Below are 22,319 nucleotides of genomic sequence, written 5' to 3' on the forward strand. Positions count from 1 at the left end.
GGCAGTGGCAGGGCTGGGCGAAATGACTTCGCAGGCCTAACGGGACTGGGCGTCCCCCACCCCTGCAGACCACCTCGGAGATACGGGGCTTTGGGGCCGGGCTGCTGCAGCACAGCGAGTGGTCATCTTTCCGCAAGTGGAGGGCCTGGCCTTCCATTGATAAAAACTGCAGCATCTGTGAAATATAACAAAACCAGCCAGTCAATCAATGTATGCCTGTAATGGGTATATTCCATTTAGGAAGAAAACGGGAAGATTCCACTGTGAAATCCTTTAACTTTTGATTATGTGCTGTATTGCCTTAGATGTGGTAGATGCCTGTGGCTGTGTTTGTGTTGTACTTTTAAGAAGGAACCCTGACTGAAACAGCAGTCTGGCCTATGTGAGTGGAATTTTTTCCACAGCCCTTCATAGTTTTATTCTCTACCCATTTCTTTAGTCAATTTTAGTGTTTATGATAACCCTTCCTGGTTTCAGGGTTGAATTAAAGTATTATTGAATTTTTAAACATTATATCCCCCACTCTGATGGTTTACAAATTGTGCTGATGTAACTTGAGAGAATATTTTCGTTTTTATGTTGCTTCCTACAGTAATATCTGGAAGGAACCTGCTATCATAGTGCATCAGTGTCCACTGGGTGGCAGCATAGTGTTTTTAGTTTCTTTCGCTTTGATTGGATTTCAGAATTACTGATGCTGTAATAGTGTTATTCTGATAGTAATTGGTATCTATCAGATGTTGAATGCTTATTACATGCCAGGTACTGGGCCAACTCCTTTATGTGTATGTTCACATGTAATCCTAAATAAGTCCCAAAACCTGTGACTTAACTATTCCTATTAGTCTTTTTATACCATATGAGGAAGCTGTGGGAAAAAGAATAAATAATAATGCAAGGCTAATAACAAGCCAATAAGTGATAGAGCCAGAACTGAAACACAGGTACTAACTACTTGGTGCTAATCAAATTAAAACCATTATCAAATTGACCAATTAATTAAGAACCAGCAGTTAATATGAGAAATCTGTGGATATTCTGAAAGAGGGGGAACATTGAATATTGGTTTTATATTATGTGCCTCAAAACACTTGGGGATGCATAGTTTCCAAAAGCCACTATTTCTTAAATTGTGTTCCAAGAAATACTAGTCCTGCAAAATGCTTCAATTGAAAAAGGTTCCTGTGGTCACAAATGCTCTTGATGATTCATTAAAGGTTCTAAGAAGTCCTGCAGTAAAGGAGTCTGTTTAACCTAACTTTTTTTGAACTCATAGCATTAAGTTTTATTTTAATATATATATTTTTTATTGATTTTTTACAGAGAGGAAAGGAGAGGGATAGAGAGCTAGAAACATCGATGAGAGAGAAACATCCATCAGCTGCCTCCTGCACGCCCCCCACCTGGGGATGTGCCCACAACCAAGGTACATGTCCTTGACCGGAATCGAACCCGGGACCCTTGAGTCCGCAGGCCGACGCTCTATCCACCGAGCCAAACCGGTTTCGGCTAAGTTTTATTTTAATCCTCACCCAAGGATATGTTTACTGATTTTAGAAAGAGAGGATGAAGGAGAGAAAGAGAGAAAGAGAATGGGGGAGGTGGAAGGGAGGGAGGGAGGGAGGGAGGGAGGGAGGGAGGGAGGGAGAAGAGAAGAGAAGGGAGAGGAAGGGAGGGGAGGGGAGGGGAGGGGAGGGGAGGGGAGGGGAGGGAGAGGAGAGAGAATATTAATTGGTTGCCTCCTGTACCTGCCCCCACCAGGAATCAAATCAGCAGCCTTTTGGTGTATGGGGCCAATGATCCAACCAACTGAGCCACCCAGCCAGGGTGCGTTCTTAAGTTTTTATTATTACAACCCACATTAAGAAATACATTTTACATGCAGACCAGTATAAATATATGTATATACAACTTAAATAAAATACACATGAGGCAGTACTTACCTTTGTACTACTCTTATGGTTTCTACTAGAGGCCCAATGCACGAAATTCGTTCAAAGGGCTTGGCCCTTGAAGCCCCGGCTTCATCTGGAAGGTTGTCCGGATGGCCGTTCTGCTGTTGGTCTAATTAGCATATTAGCTCTTTATTATATAGGATTTTGTGTTTTTCTAGCCTAGCCTTCATTTACATTTTTCTGTTGAGTTTAGAAATAGGGAAAAAGGCATTGATTTGTTGTTCCATTCATACATGCATTCATTGGTTGCTTCTTTAAAAAAAAATGATTTTAGAGAGGAAAGGAGAAGGAGAGAGAGATAGTAAAATCAGTGATGAGAGAGAATCATTGATTGGCTGCCTCCTGCATGCCCCCTACTGGGAATCAAGCCTGCAACCCCGGCATGGGTCCCAGACAGGAAATCTAACTGTGACCGCCTGGCTCATATGTTAATGCCCAACCACTGAGCCACATAGTCAGCCATTGGTTGCTTCTTTTATGTGCCATGACCAGAGATCAAACCAGGATGACACTCTGAGCTACTCAGCCAGGGCTAGCCTAGCCTTTCATTTAAAAAGAGTCTTTTTAAAAAAAGACCTTTTACATTGATTTCTTGAACCACAATCTATAGTTTTACTGGACTAGAACTTGGGTCCTATTTTTTATTTGAAGCACATATTACTGGAACACACCGAGGTAAACATACAAGGCTGTGTGTGGTTGAAGGAAGTGGTTGATGTAATGGTAAATACCTTTGATGAAGTTAATATTCTTTTTTTTTAAATATATTTTATTGATTTTTACAGAGAGGAAGAGAGAGGGATAGAGAGTTAGAAACATCGATGAGAGAGAATCATCGATCAGCTGCCTCCTGCACACCCTCTACTGGGGATGTGCCCGCAACCAAGGTACATGCCCTTGACCGGAATCGAACCTGGGACCTTTCAGTCCACAGGCCGACGCTCCATCCACTGAGCCAAACCGGTTTTGGCTGAAGTTAATATTCTTTTATCAGTCCTGGAAATTGTTGAATGGAGATAGTGTTTCTTACTGGGAAATTAATTTTCATAAATCAGAACACTAGCAAAGTGAGAACATAAAACAATTATACAGATTACATTCTTTGGAACACATGCTTCTGAGAGTATTAGTTTGCATTATTAATTTTTTAAAGTGTTCCGTGGTCAAGATAAACTTGGGAAATTTGGGTTAAACAGCTTCTAACTATGTGATGGCACTGTTATTCTCTAAGATGGGGAGTTAGTATGCAGCATTTTCCAGATTTATTTGACCAGAGAACCTGTTTTTAGAGATGTATCTTATGGATCTTGTGCCCTTTAGAATACACTTTGGGAAATGATTATGTAGATAATAAAGGTAAAAATGTTTTTGTTGTAATATGACTATTTTAGGTGAAAATTTTTATTGTAAGTTATTCATGTAATTTTCATAACTCATTTTATTTCCTAATATTGACATGATAGAGAATATCAGCAAGCCATTCAACATTCTTAGTTTTAATATGACCAATGGAAATTTTGTTATTAAAAAAAAGCCTTTATGAAATTCTCTGGCACTGATTAATTTCATATAAAACTAAAACTCTTAGTTTTAATTTAAGTTCAATGAGCAATAAATATCCAGTTGCTTTAGAATCAGCCTGAAAAAATTTGAAGTTTAGATTAGTTAAATGTTATTAGTGTTTTAAGAAATACTTAAAGGATTTTCCTACATTTTATTTACAAGGTGGCCAAAATTAGTGTTTATGTACTTGATCCAAAGATCTCTTTTGTATTGCATTAGACTAATTAAATTTAAAATTCCATTAATAGTTCATTTCATGTCCCATAATGAACCTTATGAAGAGAATTTCCAGTTCTTTCATTTCCTTCACATGCCTCAAACCATTCATTTTTAGAATTAAATATTTCTAAATTTAAAATCTTGTATATGGAATCCCTATTCCTTTTTTTAAAACAAGGAGAAATTTGGCAAATATTTTATTGTGAATAGAGAATATTTTACTCATCTATAATAATAAAAGCATAATATGCTTATTAGACCAGACAGCCAAATGACCTTCTGGACATCATTATGGACATCCGGACAAAGCTGCAGCGGCAGGGGCTGAGGCAGAGGCAGCTAGGGCCAATCAAGCAGGCAGGTGAGCAGTTAGGGGTGATCAGGCAGGCAGAGTGGTTAGGGACGATGAGGCAGGCAGGCAGAGAGGTTAGGGTTAGGGGTGTCCAGGCAGGCAAGCAGAGGTGGTTAGGGGTGATGAGGCAGGCAGGCGAGCAGTTAGGGGCGATCAGGCAGGCAGGCAGAGTGGTTAGAGGTGAGCAGTTACTGGAGATCAGACAGGCAGGCAGAGGGGTTAGAGGTGATCAGGCAGGCAGGCAGAGTGGTTAAGGGCAATCAGGCAGGCGAGTGGTTAGGAGCCAGCGGTCCCGGATTGTGAGAGGGTGCAGGCCAGGCTGAGGGACTCCCCACCCGCCACGTGCATGAATTTTGTGCACTGGGCCTCTAGTAATGGTATAAAATACTTTCTTTCAAGAAACTACCGTATTTTCCGGCGTATAAGACGACTTTTTAACCCAGGAAAATCTTCTAAACGCCCAGTCGTCTTATACGCCGGAAAATACAGTAGGTGTTTAATTTTGCATAACTTATAATTAAAATATTTACCAAGTGTTCCCAAAGCATATTTCCCACTGCAACTTAATAACATGAAACAGTAAATGAAAAAATAACATTGTTAATGGAAGCATTCTAAATTGATGTAAAAATACAAAATTATATGTAATAGACAATAAGAGAATGGGGCAATATACACACTAAAGTACTGATCACATGGTACAGGCAACAAGTACAGTCCAAAAAAGGAGAAATTGGTGTGAGCTGGATTCATAAGAAAAACTTCATGGAGGAGATGGAATTTGATCTGATTTTTAAATATGTTTAAACAAAGATAGAGGAAGGCATTCTATATGAGAGAGCAAAATGTATAGGTATTAATTTGTTCAGGCTCCTTAATGTGGCAATACATGACCCTCAAGACCTGCCTGCTTCTTGAGCCTCATTGCATCTTCTCCCAGCCTTTCATGTTAGACTTTAATCTCAAACTGCTTTTAGTTCTTCATATAAGATTTCTTTGCCCTGGCCAGTTTGGTGTAGTGGAAAGAGAGTTGACCTTTGGACCAAAGGGTCCCAGGTTTGATTCTGGTCACCCAGAATGCCAGCTCGATCCCCAGTGTGGGGCATGCAGGAGGCAGCCAGTCAATGATTCTCTCCCATCATTGATGTTTCTATCTTTCTCTCCCTTTCCTTTCTTCTCTGAAATCAATAAAAATGTGTTAAAGTAAATAAATAAAATGTTGTTTCTTCCACCTGTGCCTTTGCTTATGCTGTTTTGCTGTTCTAAAATACCGTTACCTAATCTTTCAATTTGCTAACTTCTTAACTTTTAAGAGTTTTAGCCCAGACCTCACTTTCTCCAGGTAGTTGCTGACCTTGCTGGATTAGAAGCCCCTTCTTTTTCCTACCATAAAACTCTCTGGGATCTCTACCACTGCACATCCGATATAATAAAAGGCTAAAATGCAAATTGTCCCCTCGACCGGGAGTTTGACCAACGGGCAGGGCTGGCCAGCCAACCGCCCGCAGGCCTCCCCACCCCCGGCTGGCCTCAACCATGATTGGGGCGGAGCCAACTGGCCAACCTCCTGTGTCCCCTCCCCCTGGCTGGCCTGGCCCCATCGGCCTTGATCGGGGCGCCTGGCCAGACCCCACCTGTGCACGAATTTGTGCACTGGGCCTCTAGTTGTATTATACTTACCTTTATATATTTGTATCTCTCTCTACCACAGTTCCTTGAGCACAAGGTCTCTGTGTTGTTTTTTTAAAATCATTACGTTTTTGAATATAGAAGGGCCAACAACTATTTATTGAATGGATGAAAACTTTTTGTTTTCTTTCTTTATTTACATTAATATTTTCAGACTTTAAAACTCCCCTTAGTTCTGGTATTTTGCAATTTATTTAACAATGTCAGATTTACACTTGATTTTATAATATTCTATTCCCTTCTGGAACCTCAACAATCTCTGTATCTTGACCCTATCACATAATTCTTCACTGTACTTCCTAAGAAAGAAAAGAGTGTGTTCTTTTTTTCCTAAGGTTAATCATTCAACAATGTGTTTCTCTTTTACCTAACTCCAAGACTTCATTTCTTCAGTTATCCCCTCTTTTCATATTTAATCCCTTGATCTTTACTGGCTTCTTTCTGTAAGATGTGAAATGTTTCCATTTTTCTCCTATCCCCTAACCTTTCCTTGATTATTTATAACCTTAAACTACTACCTATATCTCATTTTGTGAGAACTGCTCATGGATCTCCCTTTTATATTCCAGATCAATTTGTGTCAGTAAGAACTACCATGTTATCCTTCTGCCAAATTCCATTTCCCTTTGAACTATTTCTTGAATTCCTCAATAGCCTAAGAATTCTTCTCCATAGGTTAATTAGATCAGAATTACACTGCTACAAGTAGCCCTGATACCATTTACTCCAGTTTGCTATTGCACTTATAATTATTTTGGTTAATGAGGTTATTTCCAAATTAACAAATAAAAATTTAAACTTAGTTTAGCATTCTTATTTTATAGGTAACATAAATGAGGCTTTGGCACTGTGTACTTTGAACTCTCCAAACACTTAAAGCCCCCTTTTTAATCTATGGTGCCTTTTAAAAAAAAAAAAAGTGTTTTTATTGATTTAAGAGAGAGAGAGAAAAGAAGTGAGAGGGATAGAGAGAGAAAAACATTGAGACAACCTCAATTGGTTACTTCCTACATGCCCTCTTCTGGGCATGTGCCCTTACTGGGAATAGAACCAGTGACCTCTCAGTACATGGGACAAAGCTCAACCAATTGAGCCACACCATCCAGGGCTATCTGTGGTGTGTTTTATATCATGCTTAGTGTTATCATGTCTGGGGTTACACTTATTTGAATAAATGCTCTATTCACTTTTACAGACCTTGAAGGTAAATACCATTGACTCAAATATGTATCACCTGCAGTTTCTTGAACAGAGATTTATTGAATTATGTCACTGTTTTTTATTAGCCTACTAGAGGCCCAGTGCATGAAATTCATGCATGGGTAGGGTCCCTAGGCCTGGCCGGCAATCGGGGCTGATCGGGGCCTTCCAGCTGCCGGCCAAACTTCTTTCTGGCTGCTGGCCGGGGCCTTCCTTTGTTCAACACCGCCCTCTGGTTGGTCAACACATGTCATAGCGAGCAATTGAACTCCTGGTCTCCGGTTGAACTTCTGAGGGGACACTTTGCATTTTAGCCTTTTATATAGATAGATATAGATATAATAAAAGCCTAATATGCAAATTGACCGAACGGCAGAATGAGTGGTGGAATGACTGGTCGCTATGATGCGCACTGACCACCAGGGGGCAGACGCTCAATGCAGGAGCTGTCCCCAGACTGCAGGTCCCAGGCAAGCCAAGGCAGGTGCCAGCGGGGGCCCCCTGATCACCCCACTGGTCATCCTGCAGGGGGAGGCAACCAGCAGCGGCAGTGGCAGGGGTCAGGGCTGGCCGGTGAGGGCAGGGGTTGGGGCGGCTGGTGAGCAAGTGATTGCCCCACTGATTGTTGCCTCCCACAGAGGGAGGTGACTGGTGGCCGTGGTGGGGGAATCAGTGGGCGGGGCTGGCCAGTGAGTGGGCGCCACCCCCTTATCGCTCCACTGGTTGCCTCCAAGGCAGGTGCCAGTGGGGGCCCCCTGATTGCCCCGCTGGTTGCCCCACCGAGGGACCAGCAGCGGCAGGGGGCGGTGCTGGCAAGCAGGCGGCGCCAGGCTGGCCAACGCAGGTGCCCGCGGGGGGCCCCCTGATTGCCCCACCAGTCACCCCACAGATTGGCCCTGATCACCGGCCAGGCCTGTGGACCCTTACCCATGCACGAATTTCATGCACCAGGCCTCTAGTCCTGTATAATAAAGAGCTAATATGCTAATTAGACTGAACAGCCGTCTGGACGACCTTCTGGATGAAGCTGGGGCTGCGAGGGCTGGCTGGGGCTGCTGAGGCTGCGAGGGCTGAGCCCCTTGCACGAATTTTATGCTTTGGGCCTCTACTCTGTATATAAAAAGTCATTTTAAAAATTCGTATGTGGATGCTTTTCCATTTTCCCTCATTATATAATTATTGTTCTCTAGGCCTTTTCTAGTGTTGTGATACCTATCAAAGTTTGTTTATCACAGATACAGGAAACACTCTGATTGCACATGTGACTTTATTTGTCTCAGTTTCCCAGTATCCTACTCCCCACCTTTCCAAAGGATGCAAGTGTTCTGTTAAATACAGTGCAACATGCAATGTGAGAAACATTGAGTGCCTGACTTTTGTAAATTATTGTATTGGGCAATGTGAGGATATAAAAGTGAATGAGATTTGGCACTAATCAAGGAACTTGCAATATAATGGTTAACACAACTATTGCTTATACAAGATAGAATATGAGTCATGTTTTGGTAATTTTTTCTCAGTCTTTTAAAGAAATATACATACACTAGGTGTATACATATAATACTTTTAAAATATATTTACACACTGTCTCTTCAAATATATATATATATACACACTAGCTTTTATATATATAACATGTATGTATGCATATATATACAGTTTTCACTTTTTGTGACAAATGTCACCCGTATTTCACATCTAAATTTTATATTTATAATTACTTATGAAGGAGATATGCTTATAAGACTGATATAGCATATAGTTTAAGTACTAATAGTATTCCTGAGAATAAATGCAATATGATGATACCAACGTAGGGGCTATTAAAAAAAGGAAACTTGGAAGTTATAGCTTTTTAACAAAGAATTTTGGGGGAAAATACTTTAGTTACTGAAAAATCAATTTTTGGTATTTGTACAGCTATTGTTGATTTTGTTTACACTCTATTAATGTTTTAGCTAATGTCAAAGCTCACAGTCGTTATTATGTGAAATGATAGTGTGAAATTGATGCTGTTATAGTATAACAATAAGGACGTGACTCATGTATTTTATGTACACATGCATTCAACTGTAGTGACAAACGGCTTTATGCTGTGTGATTAAATGCATATTAGCGTTTGCCCTAGGCATTTGATTATTACCATCTTTACTTCATTACATTACCACACTGTATGGTCATATAATTTATAAGATAATACACACATCACTTTGTTGCTGATAGGAATTATTCTGTTTTATGGATGGTGTCCTTTAATTTTGCCTTTCATGGATTATAAAATTGGTTAATATCTGCTGAAGTGAATCACTGGAGAAGCAAATAAAGATGCTGGCCTCAGGTCACAGTGTCATTTGTGATACTGGCAAAATCTTACAGGCTCATTTATCCCTGTACATGATTGATAACAGCATGGGTTAAATGGAGAAAGCTTTGCTTCTATTAAAGGATCATCATGAATGAAGACCTCCCACTTAATAGTCAGGCATGATGAGAAGACAAGAGACTGTCTACAGGTCAAATTAAATAACTTAAATAATTTAAGTAGAATGACAGTGTAATTTGTCCATTTTGTGTTATTACTCTGACCCCTATCAGGATTATAGACTAACTTACTTTCCACTGTAGAGTATTTAAGATGTAATTTTTTAATAAATACTTTCAAAGATTTAAAAGCCTTTCTGGCATTTAATTGTGGTAAAAGACAGATTTTTATTACGTGCTTAAAATAAAGCTTTTTAAATGAAAAATAGCAATACTATAAAATACAGAGTCAGTAATATGGTGAATGCTGAGGTAATGTTTTAATCATTTTGTAATATATTTATAATTCTTTAAGTATTTTATAATAAATGTATTTTTCAAATGTATATTTTATAATGAAATATTATAAACAATTAAGTGATTATAAATAGAATATATTTATTATAACTAATATTTGTTATAAATAATTGTATTATAAACAATAAATTTAGTATTATAAATTACTATAAATAAATGAACTATTTACAAGAAAATTTTTTTAGTAACACTTAGAAGCCAAGTGTTAAAAATAAAGATAGTCAGGATTTTTTTTTTAATAAAGAAAGCTTTTTCATATACTTAAAAATTTTTTATTGATTGATTTTTTAGAGAGAGAGAGAAACATCAAGTTGTTACACTTATTTATGCATTCATTGGTTACTTTTGTGTGCCCTGACTGGGGATCTAACCCCCACCCTTAGTGTATTGGGTTGATGCTCTAACCAACTGAGCTTACCCGGCCAGTAATGACTACTTTCCTTTATGGAATCATTGTTCAGCTATTCAAGTTGTGATTCAAAATATGGGAAGGCATATGCATTTTTGGAGATACTTATAATAATAGTATTGAAATATGAGAGTATTTTGATTTGTTAAGATTAAAGTAAGTATGAAGCTTCAAATTAAATATTACATGTCTCTTTTAAATGATCAAAAAGGCACATTTTGTACATGTAATCATCCTCATTTCTTTCTTTTTTTTTTAATTTTGTTAATCCTAACTGGAGGATTTTTTTTTTTTTAAGAGAACGGAAGTGGGGGAAGGAGAGAGAGAGAGAGGAGAGAGAGAAACATTGATGTGAGAGAGACACGTCTATCGTGTTGCCTCCTGCACCTACCCTGAGTGGGGCCCGGAATCGAACCTGCAACCTATGACCAGAATCGAACCCATAACCATTTGATGCGTAGTCACTGGCTATTAAACCTTTGTGATAAACCAAGACTTAAATACATTACCTCATTTAATCCTCACACAGTGAAATAAGTGTCATTGTCTCTGTTATGCAGATGAGGAAACTGAACTCTAGGGAAGTCACACAGCCAGTAAGAGGAGATAGAATTTGAATCCACATGTTTTGGATTCTGTTATAGTAATCTACAAATATACATATGTCTTTTTCAGAAGCGCAGAAAACTATATTTACCACAAAACTGGTTCATTTCTGACTTTATCAAGCTTGCTTGTAATAGCGTTGTAAAAACTTTTTTGCACTTTGACCCATAGAGCAACTACTTTAAACTATTTTAGCTGATTCTTCAGACATTTGCTTCCGTATCTCTAAATAATAATGTGCTTATCATTGCTACATCTTGATTTTCCAGTGTTAGTCATTATCTAATGACTTTCCATAATGACAAATGAAGATTTAACTTTTCTTTCACCTTTGCTCTAATTCTTCCCCCTTCACATACTATCCTCACCATATAGTTATTTCATAATCTTGATTTTATAAGTAATTTATGACCACATAAATGCTATTCACAGCTGAACCTTTGGAGTGTGCTATGATAATTTTTTCCTTACCTATACAATACCCACCCCCCAATTTGTCTTTTTTCTCCTATTGATGACTTTTAATGTATTCATTACTAACTCAGCCTCATACTTTTCCCAGATATATGGACCTCTTATTACTAATTTAAAAACAGTTGGTAATCTGTTAATCTCATCCTATTGATGAACTTTTTACTAGAGTGTACTAAACCACTTCCATTTGGACTGGTTGATCTCAAGGTTTGCTGTTCCAGTGTCATCTTTATACCCCCCTTCACAGTTCTAGGATCCTTTTCCTCTCTTGTGTAGGATCCCCTGTATCTCATACTTTCCTCTTTCTTGGAGAAATCTTTAAGTAGCTTCCTGAGAAAGGATGCATGAAAGATAAATTGGTTTTGACACTGCATGTCTGAAAATACCTTTTACCTTCACATTTTTGCATGGCTGGCAAATTCCATTGGGTAATCTTTTCCCCTAATTTTGAAGGCTTAGCTTCTTTATTCTAGTTTTCATTTTATATGGGCTCCTAAAGCAAACCCTAATTTTTTTTGAAGATATTGAAAACTCTAATGTAATTCTTAGTCCTTTGTATGGAAAAAACTTTTTTTCCTTTCTTAAAGCTTATAGAATCCTTTCCATTTCCTCTAGTGTTACATTATTTCACCATGATGTGTCTTGGTTCAGCCCTTAATGAGCTCTTTGCAAACCCATATTTTTTGTAGTTCTGGGAAGATTGATTCTGAAAATGATTCATTTTCCTCCAAATTCTTTCTGAGAGAGAAACATTGATTGGTTGCCTCTAGTAGGAGGCACAATGTTTATCTCAGGCTTGGTGTAAAACAATTAGTGAAGGGCCAAACCTTGCCTGCTACATTAGGAACCCAGCCTTTAGGAGAAGGATGGAAGGGGCAGGAGATTTAGTCCTGGAGGGTACTACAGTAACAGAAAAGATCAGCCACAGAGAACCAAAATCAATCATTGTTTTGCTAAGTGCTTTGTGTATGAAGATCAGAATAGGAGTAATGACAAAACTTACTCACTATTAGCCCTGGAGGATTATGGGATACCGGTTGTTACATTTTTATGGTAACTGTGCTTTTACTTGAAAACCTAGAAAAATGCTTTTTTTTTACATTACAGAAAATAAATGTCAACATGGAGAACGATTTTAAGATTGACTCATCATCATCTACCTTTGCTCTTCAAAGTTCTTCAGAGACATTGTTTTCTATTCAGCTATTAGATTTCAGAACTAGTTTATTGGAAGCATTAGAAGAATTACGTATGCGAAGGGTAAGTACCTTTTTAAAGTGCTATTTTAATAGATAACTGGATTTGTCCCGTTTAATTTTTGGTTTAAGAAAAAAAAAAGACCTAACAAAATAAGCTCTTATTTAGAAAGAAGAAATACAGTCCAAATAATGAAGTAAAAGAGAAAAGGATAAATTTAGTTGACCTCAGGGAATGGGAAATAAGAATTTACAAACCAAAAAATATAGTAGATTTTCAGATTGTTAAATACTTGATAAATCAGCTAATATTTGTTGAAATACCTTGGAATGCATAGATAGCACCATAGTTAGACACTGTGGATGATTAAAAAAACTCTTCGTTAGAAGATTACATTTTTTGTTAAAGTTATAAGTTAAGTACCTATGAAATGATTAAATGATGAAACAAGATAACACATAATTGACAAAATAAATGTATATAGTAAGTATTCTGAATTCAAAAAATAAAATATTCTTAGTTTAAAAGTGATAACTCTGAAATTTTTAGGAAAGAGACATCTAGTATAAAAATTTTAGCACGAGATCAATATTGTTCAAAGCTGTTCAATGTTTCTTGGGACTCCTTTTGTAGGAAAATTTTTAGCTGTGATCTTTTCGAGTGTTGCCTTCCCTTATTTCTTTTCTTCTATTACCTTGTTCTGGAATTCCCCTTAGGTAGTATATTGGATCATTTCATTCTATCTGTTATGACTCTTAACTGTTTTATAGTTTTTGTATTTTTTCATTTATTGCATGTGTAATTCATTTTGTTATTTCCTAACTGTCTTTTCAAATGTGTTTTTTTTTCTGCTATCTAACCTTGATGAGAGTTTTTAATTTCAAGGATTACATTTTCATTTCTAGAGGTTTCTTCAAAGGATCTGCTATGGTCTGAATGTTTGTGTCCCCCCATATACATATGTTGAAACCTAATTTCCAGTATGATGGAATTAGAAGGTGGGGCTTTGGGAGGTAATTAGGTCATGAGGCCCAACAGGGCTCTAGCCCTTTTTGCTACGTGAAGTTATGAACTGGGAAGCTGCTCTCACCAGACATAGAACCTGACCATGTAGGCACCCTGATTTCATACTTCCAGTCTCCAGAACTATGAGAAACAAGTTTCTGTTGTTTATAAGTCACCTAGTCTATAGCATTTTATTGTAGCAGCCTGGACAGACCAAGATAGGACTCAACAGTTTAGTGTTATGCCAATAAAAAACCAGTGGGATGTTTTTTAGAATTTGGCAGAATGATTCTAAAGTTATATCTGTAAGAAAATGTATTAATATATACAAAATTATGTTATACACCTTAACTAATACAATGTTATATGTCATATGTCATTAGCTAGAAAAAAATGTATGAGTATAGATAGAAAATAAAAAAAAGAATTGCTACTTGGTCTATCAGATATTAAAGGCTTCTCCAGTCTATAATAATAAAAGCGTAATATGCAAATCGACCGAATGGCCAAACAGCGGAACGACCTTCCAGATGACCACACTATGACATGCACTGGCACCAGGCCTGACAAAGCGGGTATGATGCGATTGGTCAGTGGCCCCACCATCGGCCCATGATCATTCCGCAGAGGGAGGCCCAGGCCACTGGCCAGCGGGGCATTCAATCAGGCGGCTCCAAGATCACCACAAAGAGGGAGGCCCAGGCTACCCGGCGGCAGCGCTGTAGTGGGTGGGCGGGGCCTTCCTCCGTGGGGCGATCGATTGCAGGGTTCCCGGACTTCGAGAGGGAGCAGGTCAGGCTGAGGGACACCCCTCCCCACCCTCACCCCCGAGTGCACAAGTTTCATGCACTGGGCCTCTAGTACTGTAATAATTAAAAATGTGATATTGTTGCAGGAACAAATAGATCAGTAAAAGAATAAATCCAATGGGGGAAAAGAAGGAAGTCAATACAGGGCACTTGAACAATTCATACATAATTCACATACAAATATAAAGTGTAAAGAAAAAATATACAAATACTATAAAATATAAGAAATAATTTTATAGTCTTTGGAATAGAGATTATCCTTCCTTAATGAAAAGATGGTGGCCAGATATGATGATATACAAGATGTTATGAATGAGTAGGAATTTTGGATCATTCTCTACAAGGGTTTGTCAATTATGCTAGTATTGTCAAGAAATTAAATTTGTTTTTTCTGATTCTGTTGTGTATTTATTTTATTGATCTCTTTTAGCTTTATTCTTTATTTTACTTAATTTTCTGTTCTTTTTGTTTTGAAGTTTTGGAGATGGGTATTTTAACTTTGTTTTTCTAACAAAGTATTTAAAGCTGTAAACCTCTCTCAGTATGGTTTTAGCTGTGTCACACAATTTTTACATATTTTATCTTCATTATCATTCAGTTCAAATTATTTTCTAATTTTCATTGAAATTTCTTTTTGAACCCATGAGTTATTTAGAAGTGTATTACTGCTTTTACAAATATTTGAGAATTTTATTTTTGTTAACTTTAAAAAAACGATTTCTAGCATAATTCTGTATCAGATAACATACTCTATTTAATTTCAGTCACTTAGTATTTGTGGAGCTTTGCTTTCTAGTCAAGGATATAATCAATTTTGGTAAATATTCCAACATAGATGAACTTGAAAATAATGTGTGTTTTCTATTTCTTGGGTGTAGTGTTCTAGGAATATGAATTTGGCCAACTTTGTTAATCTTGTTCACATCTCCTATATCATTACTGATTTTTTGTCTATATTTTCCTTTTTCTGTTCATGTTTTAGTGTGGTTATTTTCTTCTGTCCTTTTAGTTCACTAATATTCTCTTCCATTTATTTAATCGGCTGATAAAGTCAAGCTATTGAATTCTTAATTTTATTTCTTGTATTTCTAAATTTTCTTTTTGGTTCTTTTGTAATTTTCAATTCTCTGCTGAAATTCATTTTATTATATATTTTTTAGCATATTATTTCATATATCTTAATGTCTATGGCTATAAACTCTGATATCTGGGCTTGTAGATCCATTTCTATTATCTGTTTTTTCTCTCATGATTTTTTGTTATTTGACCTTATTTTCTGAAATGTAGGGTGAATTTTGATTAAATGACTTTGTGCATGAAAAATTGCAAAGAAAATTTGAGGCTTTGCATGCTATCTTCTTCTAGAGAGGTTTACTTTGCTTCTGTAAGGATGGGCAGGTCATCTTACCTATCAGAGATTGAGGTCACTGGAGGTTCAGTTTCCATTTTTGTAAGGGCTAGTTTATTTCCACCCTCTAAGAGTGTAGATGTTTGGACTTCCAACTAAAATCCTGGGATATCTTCCAAAATTCCTCCTCTTTAGTGGGTCCTGAACACTAAGTCAATCCTCAGAAAACTGCTGGTAGAACTGCCTCACTTTCTTAGCCCCTAGTAAATGGGTGAATGGCAATTGTCAGAATCATCTCTTTTTGCTTTCATTTTCTGTATGATCTTAGAGACGTATTCTAAATAATCAGTCTTTTTGCAGGTTCATGAAATTGTAGGATTTTAGAGGTGGAAGTGGCCTGAGGTAGCTTCTAGTCCAACCTAAAATCCAGAGAATTTTAAGAGACTGATACTCTGATCTCTCTGCTCCTTGTCTAATGTTCTTCCATTAATATATATTTAATAAGTTAACTAGAATGAATAACGCAGTCAACATAAAATTGGTCAATATTGTAGAGGGTTAGATAGTAAAGTTTCTTCAAAGAAGTAAGCACAATAGGTAATAAAGTCAAAGAAAGAGATTTATTACTCAATTGAACTACATTTTACTACTTACCTATGCTGGAATTAACAAAAGAGAAAGGGGACTTGACCCTTTTTTTCCATTATGGATCTAATTTGATAATTATAATAATTTATTGGGGAAAAAGAATTTTAAATTATAATTACCTTCAGATAAACAATCTGAATCAACAAAAAAGTTTATATTGAATTTATGTTTGCTTTTTAGAAGTTAGACACCATTTCTGGTAAATTCCCTTGTCTGATAGGTAGACAGAATAACTGATGAGTAGGGATGAACAATAGCAGAAGGGTCACAAATTCAACTTCCTTTGGATTCAGGTAGTGGCATATGATGGGAATAGGGTAGGAATTGTATTTGAACTGGAGAAACTATGTCTTCAGTTCAACCTATCTCTGATTCAGCTTCAGAAAATTGTTGCCATATAGAAAAAAAATGGGCCCTGAACTGTTAGCTTTTCCAATTATTGAAGACTTTAATGTAGCCCCACTGGTGTGGCTCAGTTGGTTGATTGTCGACCTATGAACCAGGAGGTCACTGTTGGATTCCCCGTCAGGGCACATGCCAAGGTTGTGGGTTCAATCCCCAGTGTGGAGCGTGCAAGAGGCAACCAACCAATGATTCTCATCATTGATGTTTCTATCTCTCTCTCTCCTTCTCCCTTCCTCTCTGAAATAAATAAAAATATATTTTTAAAAATACTTTAATGTAAAATCTATTAGATCCTAAATATTGGTAGTGGATTGAAAGTTTATAAACCAGATTTTTAAGTATTTTTAAGCTAGATTATCTATACAATGGGAATGAAAGACTTCTATCACAGAACTTTCAAACTTAAAAATATGCATTTTTTGATAACCTTTGAAAAACTACTCAGTCTTGCTCTAAGAGAATTTAAATTTTAATAGTCAAAACATACCATACAAATCAATCACTATACTCTCATATAGTGTGTATTACGGATTATGACAAAACCATTATGGGAGTTCAGAGAAAGGATACTTTAAATTTATTAAATATCTAAACAGAAGTAAATCTTGGAATTTTACATTAGCAATAAATAAAAGCCAATGGAAATTTGGGTATTCTAGAATAGCAATGATTTGCTAAGGAAATTGTGAAAGAAAACTGAGCAATTAATGGTATAATATGTGGTAAAGCAGCACTTCAGTGTCCCATAAAATTAGTTATGCTATCAGTGGAATCATACATCTCTGTGATTATAATGATTTGTAGAATGTATATGTTTATATTACATGGAAAGCTGATACAATGGGTGTTATTCACATTGCTGAAAGTCACATTATAATATGCTTCTACTATATTAGGATTTAAAATTTACTTCATGCTTTCTATTAAAAATTATTTACTTTTTTTGAACTTTTTATTTTCCATGCATTCTTCAAGCAGCTTTCAAAAGTTATTAATAAAAATTATTATTAAATTGTGAATGAATAAAAAAATACTAAATTTGGTGAGAAAATCCCATCTGTAACTTCAATAAAGTATCCAAGAATATCGAACCTTAAAAGTGTTTATTTTTTATTAGCTGCCTTAGGACTACAAGGATTTAAGTGTTTTATAAAAACAATAAAAGAGGAGTAATTTGATGGTTTATTTACTCTTTATAACCTTTAGAAAGTGTCATGCTTTTTAAAAAGTGCTTGCTTCAGGCTGTAGTTTTACAAGATGGGCTATGTATTGGTCAGACCTCTTTAATTCTTGACCCTGAACAGATTTAGGGACATAGTATGTATAGCAGGCACATGTCCAAGCAGCCAAAACTGTAACTGGGTACTTTTATTCTCTTTTTCAAACTCATAATCCACCTCCTACAAAATTGCCCAATTCAGTTTCTTATGTTGTCTAATAAAATACTAATCACTCTTTCAGATAGTTTCTTGGTTTGATTAGCTACAAAGTATTCTAGATGAAAAAATCTGATATATAGGGGAGAGCCTAAAAGTTCATATTTTTAAAAACCTCTTTCCTAAGTAGTATTTAAACTGCTGTTTTCATATTAGTCAACTTAATCTATTACATTGATTTCTAAAATAGAAAAATATTAATATTAGAAAATTTGTAGTAATTCTTAAAATTCTATTTTTCCATTCAACAAATATTTCTATTTTTTTTTTGACATGTTCTACCAAACAATCAGAATATACTTACATGTTTAAAATAGTTAATATGATTTAGGGTGTTTTTCTAACTTTTGTGGAATATGAAGATTAAACTCCGAAGTGTTTGAAGGAAAAGAACATATATGATACATAGATCATAATCCATATTGTTCTACAGAACCCATGGTCTTTTAAAGATAATATAATACGTGTTAAGGAGACTCTGGAGACAGATCATCTAGGTTTACCTAGTATGTGACTTGAGACAAGTTACTTATCCTCTTGCTAACCCAGTTTCTTCATCTATAAAATGGCAATGAGAAGAATACTCACCTCATAAAATTAAACCTAGGATTAAATTAATCAAAAAGTGCTGACCAGTGATTCTCATCATTGATGTCTCTATTCCTTTCTCCCTCTCCCTTCATCTCTCTGAAATTAATAAAAATCATTATAAAAACATTCTACTTGATCATGGTGTATAATTTTTTATACATTGTTGGATTTCACTTGCTAACATGGTATTGAGGATTTCTTTTTGTCAAAACTTCTCACAGATATTGGTCTTAGTTTAATTTTTTTGTATTATCTTTGTTTGGTTTTGGTGTCACAGTTAAACAGGTCTCAAAAAATGAGTTGCAGTGTGTTCCTGTTGTATTTTTCTGGAAGAGTCTGTGTGAACGTAGTGTTAATTTATCTTGAAATGTTTGGTAGAGTTCTTCAGTGAAACCATCTGGCCTGGAAACTTGTTTTTTTTTAGGAACTATTAACTTAATGGTTGTAGAGCTATTTAGATCGTCTATATCACCTAGGTTGAGGTTTGGTAGTTTTATGGTTTTTGAAGAATTGGTATATTTCTGTAACTTGTCATATTTAAGAGCATGACCTTGTTCCTAGCATTCCTTATGAATTTTTTAATGGCTGCAGTATTTTTGTATATGGTTTCTTTTAGCTCTCTGAGCTAGTTAAAATTGTTCATTTAAAGTCTTTGTCTAGTAAGTTCATCATCTGTAATTGCTCAAGGACAGTTCCTATTCATTTCTTTCCTTGTGTATGGATCACACTTTCCTGTTGTTTTTTTTCTTCCCATGCCTTGTAATATTTTGTTTAAAACTAGACATTACCCTTTTGAAAAGTGGCAACCTTAGAAATCAGTTTTCTCTCCCTCACCAAGATTGCTGCTTGTCATTTTTTGTTTTTGACGTTTCTGAAATAATTTTGTAAAGGATGCAGTTTTTGTAATATATAGCTATTGAAGTCATCATTGTGCTTTTTTAACTTAATTATCAGCTTTGTTTGACAGAGATTTCCTTAAATACATTGGGCCAAAGGGAAAAAGCACACACCTCCCAGTCTTTGCAGAAGGGCTCTCTGCATGTGTGTGTGGCACACCTTCAATACTCAACCACGCAGTTTTCAAGTCTGCCTGTTGAAGTTTTCAACAGAAGCTTTAGATTTCTCTAGTGATACCTTGTGTTATGGTGTGGACTGATTCTGGAGTATTACATTATTTTAAACAGAATCAGAGGGGTTTTCTACATAACTGCTTCCTGTCTGGCTTTGGGCCTTTTCCTTTGACTCTTTGGGCCTTTCCTTTGTGCTGCTTCCCAGAGAGAGAGTCTGTCTTTGCAGCTCCTCTCCTTGTTAGTGGGGTGGTTATAGAGGGAGGGAGAACAGGGCATTCTCTGATGTTCTTATTAAGGCTGATTGTCACGGTGGCGTCTTCACAAGAGTTTTGATCCCTCCATCATACTTAATGCTGAATTTAGCATGTATTCCTGCTCTTCCTAGAGATGTTTTATTTTCCTAGCCTTCTGCTCCTACCCGCAGTGGGTTTCTGCAGGTGCTCTTGTGCTGCAGTTTTTATTGCCCTTCCCTCTGTAGATTAGACTTTTGTTCCTTAGGGGAGATAAGGAAGGTAGAGTTTTCAGTTGTGGCTGTTAGTGCCCTTCCCCTGGGTCAGTTCCACTAGTGTCCTTAGCTGTAGTGCTGTTGTTGTTTTGTGGCTTTGTTTTGTTTTGTTCTTTCCCCAACAGATTAAGGTTTTTGGTCTGGAGGGGAAATAGAGAAGGTGACTTATAATTGCTCTTCTTCTCCCAAGCCAGTACCACCAGAGAAAGCTTTCTCAGGATTTTCCCCATCCTTCCCTGTAAGTACAGTGGGTTTCCTAAAAAAAAAAAAAAAAAAGCCTGGTAGAAGGTATAAACTTCCTTTGGAGCCCCTCAGGGGACTCACAATCTTACACTGGCCCACATTCTGCCTTTAGCAGTTTATTAAGTTCTTTTAGCTGAGGTTTCTTATCAGTACTCAGTAGTTTATGTCTCAGGTAAGCAAATTTGCAATTTGTCCAGCTTTTTTCTTGTGGTAAGAGCTAAAACTGGAAGATTTAAGGTCCTAATTTTCCTAGCATCTTTCTTCTTTTTGATGTAGGAAGCAGAAATTCAATATGAAGAGCAGATTGGTAAAATTATTGTGGAGACACAAGAACTTAAATGGCAAAATGTGAGTATATTTTTTTCTCAGATTAGCATTCTTAGCAATTGTTTTTAAATGTATTCTAATCTTTAATTGCAAAGTCAATTTTTAAATTTTCTAAACAAATTCAGAGTATTAAAGTTCCCACTAAAACTGTTAACATTTGGGCTTCCAGAAAATTGAGAATAATTTTTATTCAGGCTTTCTGATAAGAAAATAACTAAGAATAATACTGAGTATAATGCTGAAAACTGTGAACTATTTCACATCTGAGAAATATATTGTATGTTTTAGAGGAGTCAAAATATTTTTTAAGAAGTGAAACCTCAGAACTGTACATGTGTTCCTAGGTTGTTGTTACATATTATAACCAAATTTTTAAAAAGAATATTAGATTTTATTTTCTCTCTAGACTTATCTATATTAAAAGCATTTTAATAATGCTTCTTATGCCTTTCCACCAAGGTAATTTTAACCACTAAATATTGAAAGATTAATTATGATAGCCCTTCTCACTATTTGGCAATATTGAAATAGGAACAGGAGGTAACATACTAGAAACTAGAATCAGAATTCAGGTGACAAAAGATAATTATTAAAAATTAGCTATGAGAATTAAAATATTTTAAAGCAATTGCTAACTTCTGGAGAAATAAAAGTTGTCTGAGAATAGAAATGTAATTGTGATACACTTATACTAGAGGCCCTTTGCATGAAGAATCGTGCAATAGACCTTCCTTCGCCTGGCTACTGGCACCAGTTTTCCTTCCGCCTTCTTTCAGGGTGGGGGCTTGGACCCCAGCGGTGGCGGTGGCAGTGTGGGGCGGGAGCTGCCGGGCCCCACGCCGCCATCCGCAATTCGGGCGCCGCTACCGTCCAGGTCCCTCAGTGATAGGAGGGACCCGGGCGCCACCACCGCTCCGACCCACGAACGCTGAGGGGCGGGACCAGGCGCCGCCGCTGCTCCCACCGCGCCTCCTGCCGGCCCCATCGGTCCCCCCTCGGCCCCATTGGTCCCCCCTCAGCAGCGGCCGCCGTTGAGAGGCACAGGGGGCGGGACCCGCACCTCTCAACGGCTGGATAGGCCACCCCAAGTCCCCCCCCCCAGCCTCCAATCATGGGTGTAGCAGAGTGATGGTTATTTGCAAATTACCCTTTTATTAGGTAGGATGACTCTGCATTGAATAAAAATTGCATAGTCAGAGTAGTAAAAATACTATTAACTTAGCCACAATTTTTATATAACTGTTGGAAGAATAGAGGGAGGAAATGTAGGTTAATGACTGTACAAGAAAACTAAACTATCATAATAGGAGATCAATACATAAATTTTTACATTGTTTAATCAACATATATTAAGAGACATGGAGTCAAATAACAGAAATATTTGAAAGTGGCTGCTACATTTAGGCCTAATAGTTTTAAATTATGAGGAT

General features: G+C 36.8%; 1 protein-coding gene across 1 annotated transcript in view; it reads left to right on the plus strand.

Annotated features, from left to right (window-relative positions):
• Positions 1-12,427: 12,427 nt before the first annotated feature.
• CCDC73 (coiled-coil domain containing 73) overlaps positions 12,428-22,319 on the plus strand; it is a gene marked incomplete at its 5' end in the record, with an annotated part of 60,389 nt that continues 50,497 nt past the window's right edge. Inside the window, 2 exons of the mRNA XM_079788058.1 lie at positions 12,428-12,565; positions 20,839-20,910. Of these exons, the coding sequence (XP_079644184.1) occupies positions 12,428-12,565; positions 20,839-20,910 (210 nt within the window). The remainder of the gene's footprint in view (positions 12,566-20,838; positions 20,911-22,319) is intronic.

This window comes from Cnephaeus nilssonii (assembly GCF_951640355.1).
Source record: "Cnephaeus nilssonii genome assembly, chromosome: 13".
Taxonomy (NCBI): domain Eukaryota; kingdom Metazoa; phylum Chordata; class Mammalia; order Chiroptera; family Vespertilionidae; genus Cnephaeus; species Cnephaeus nilssonii.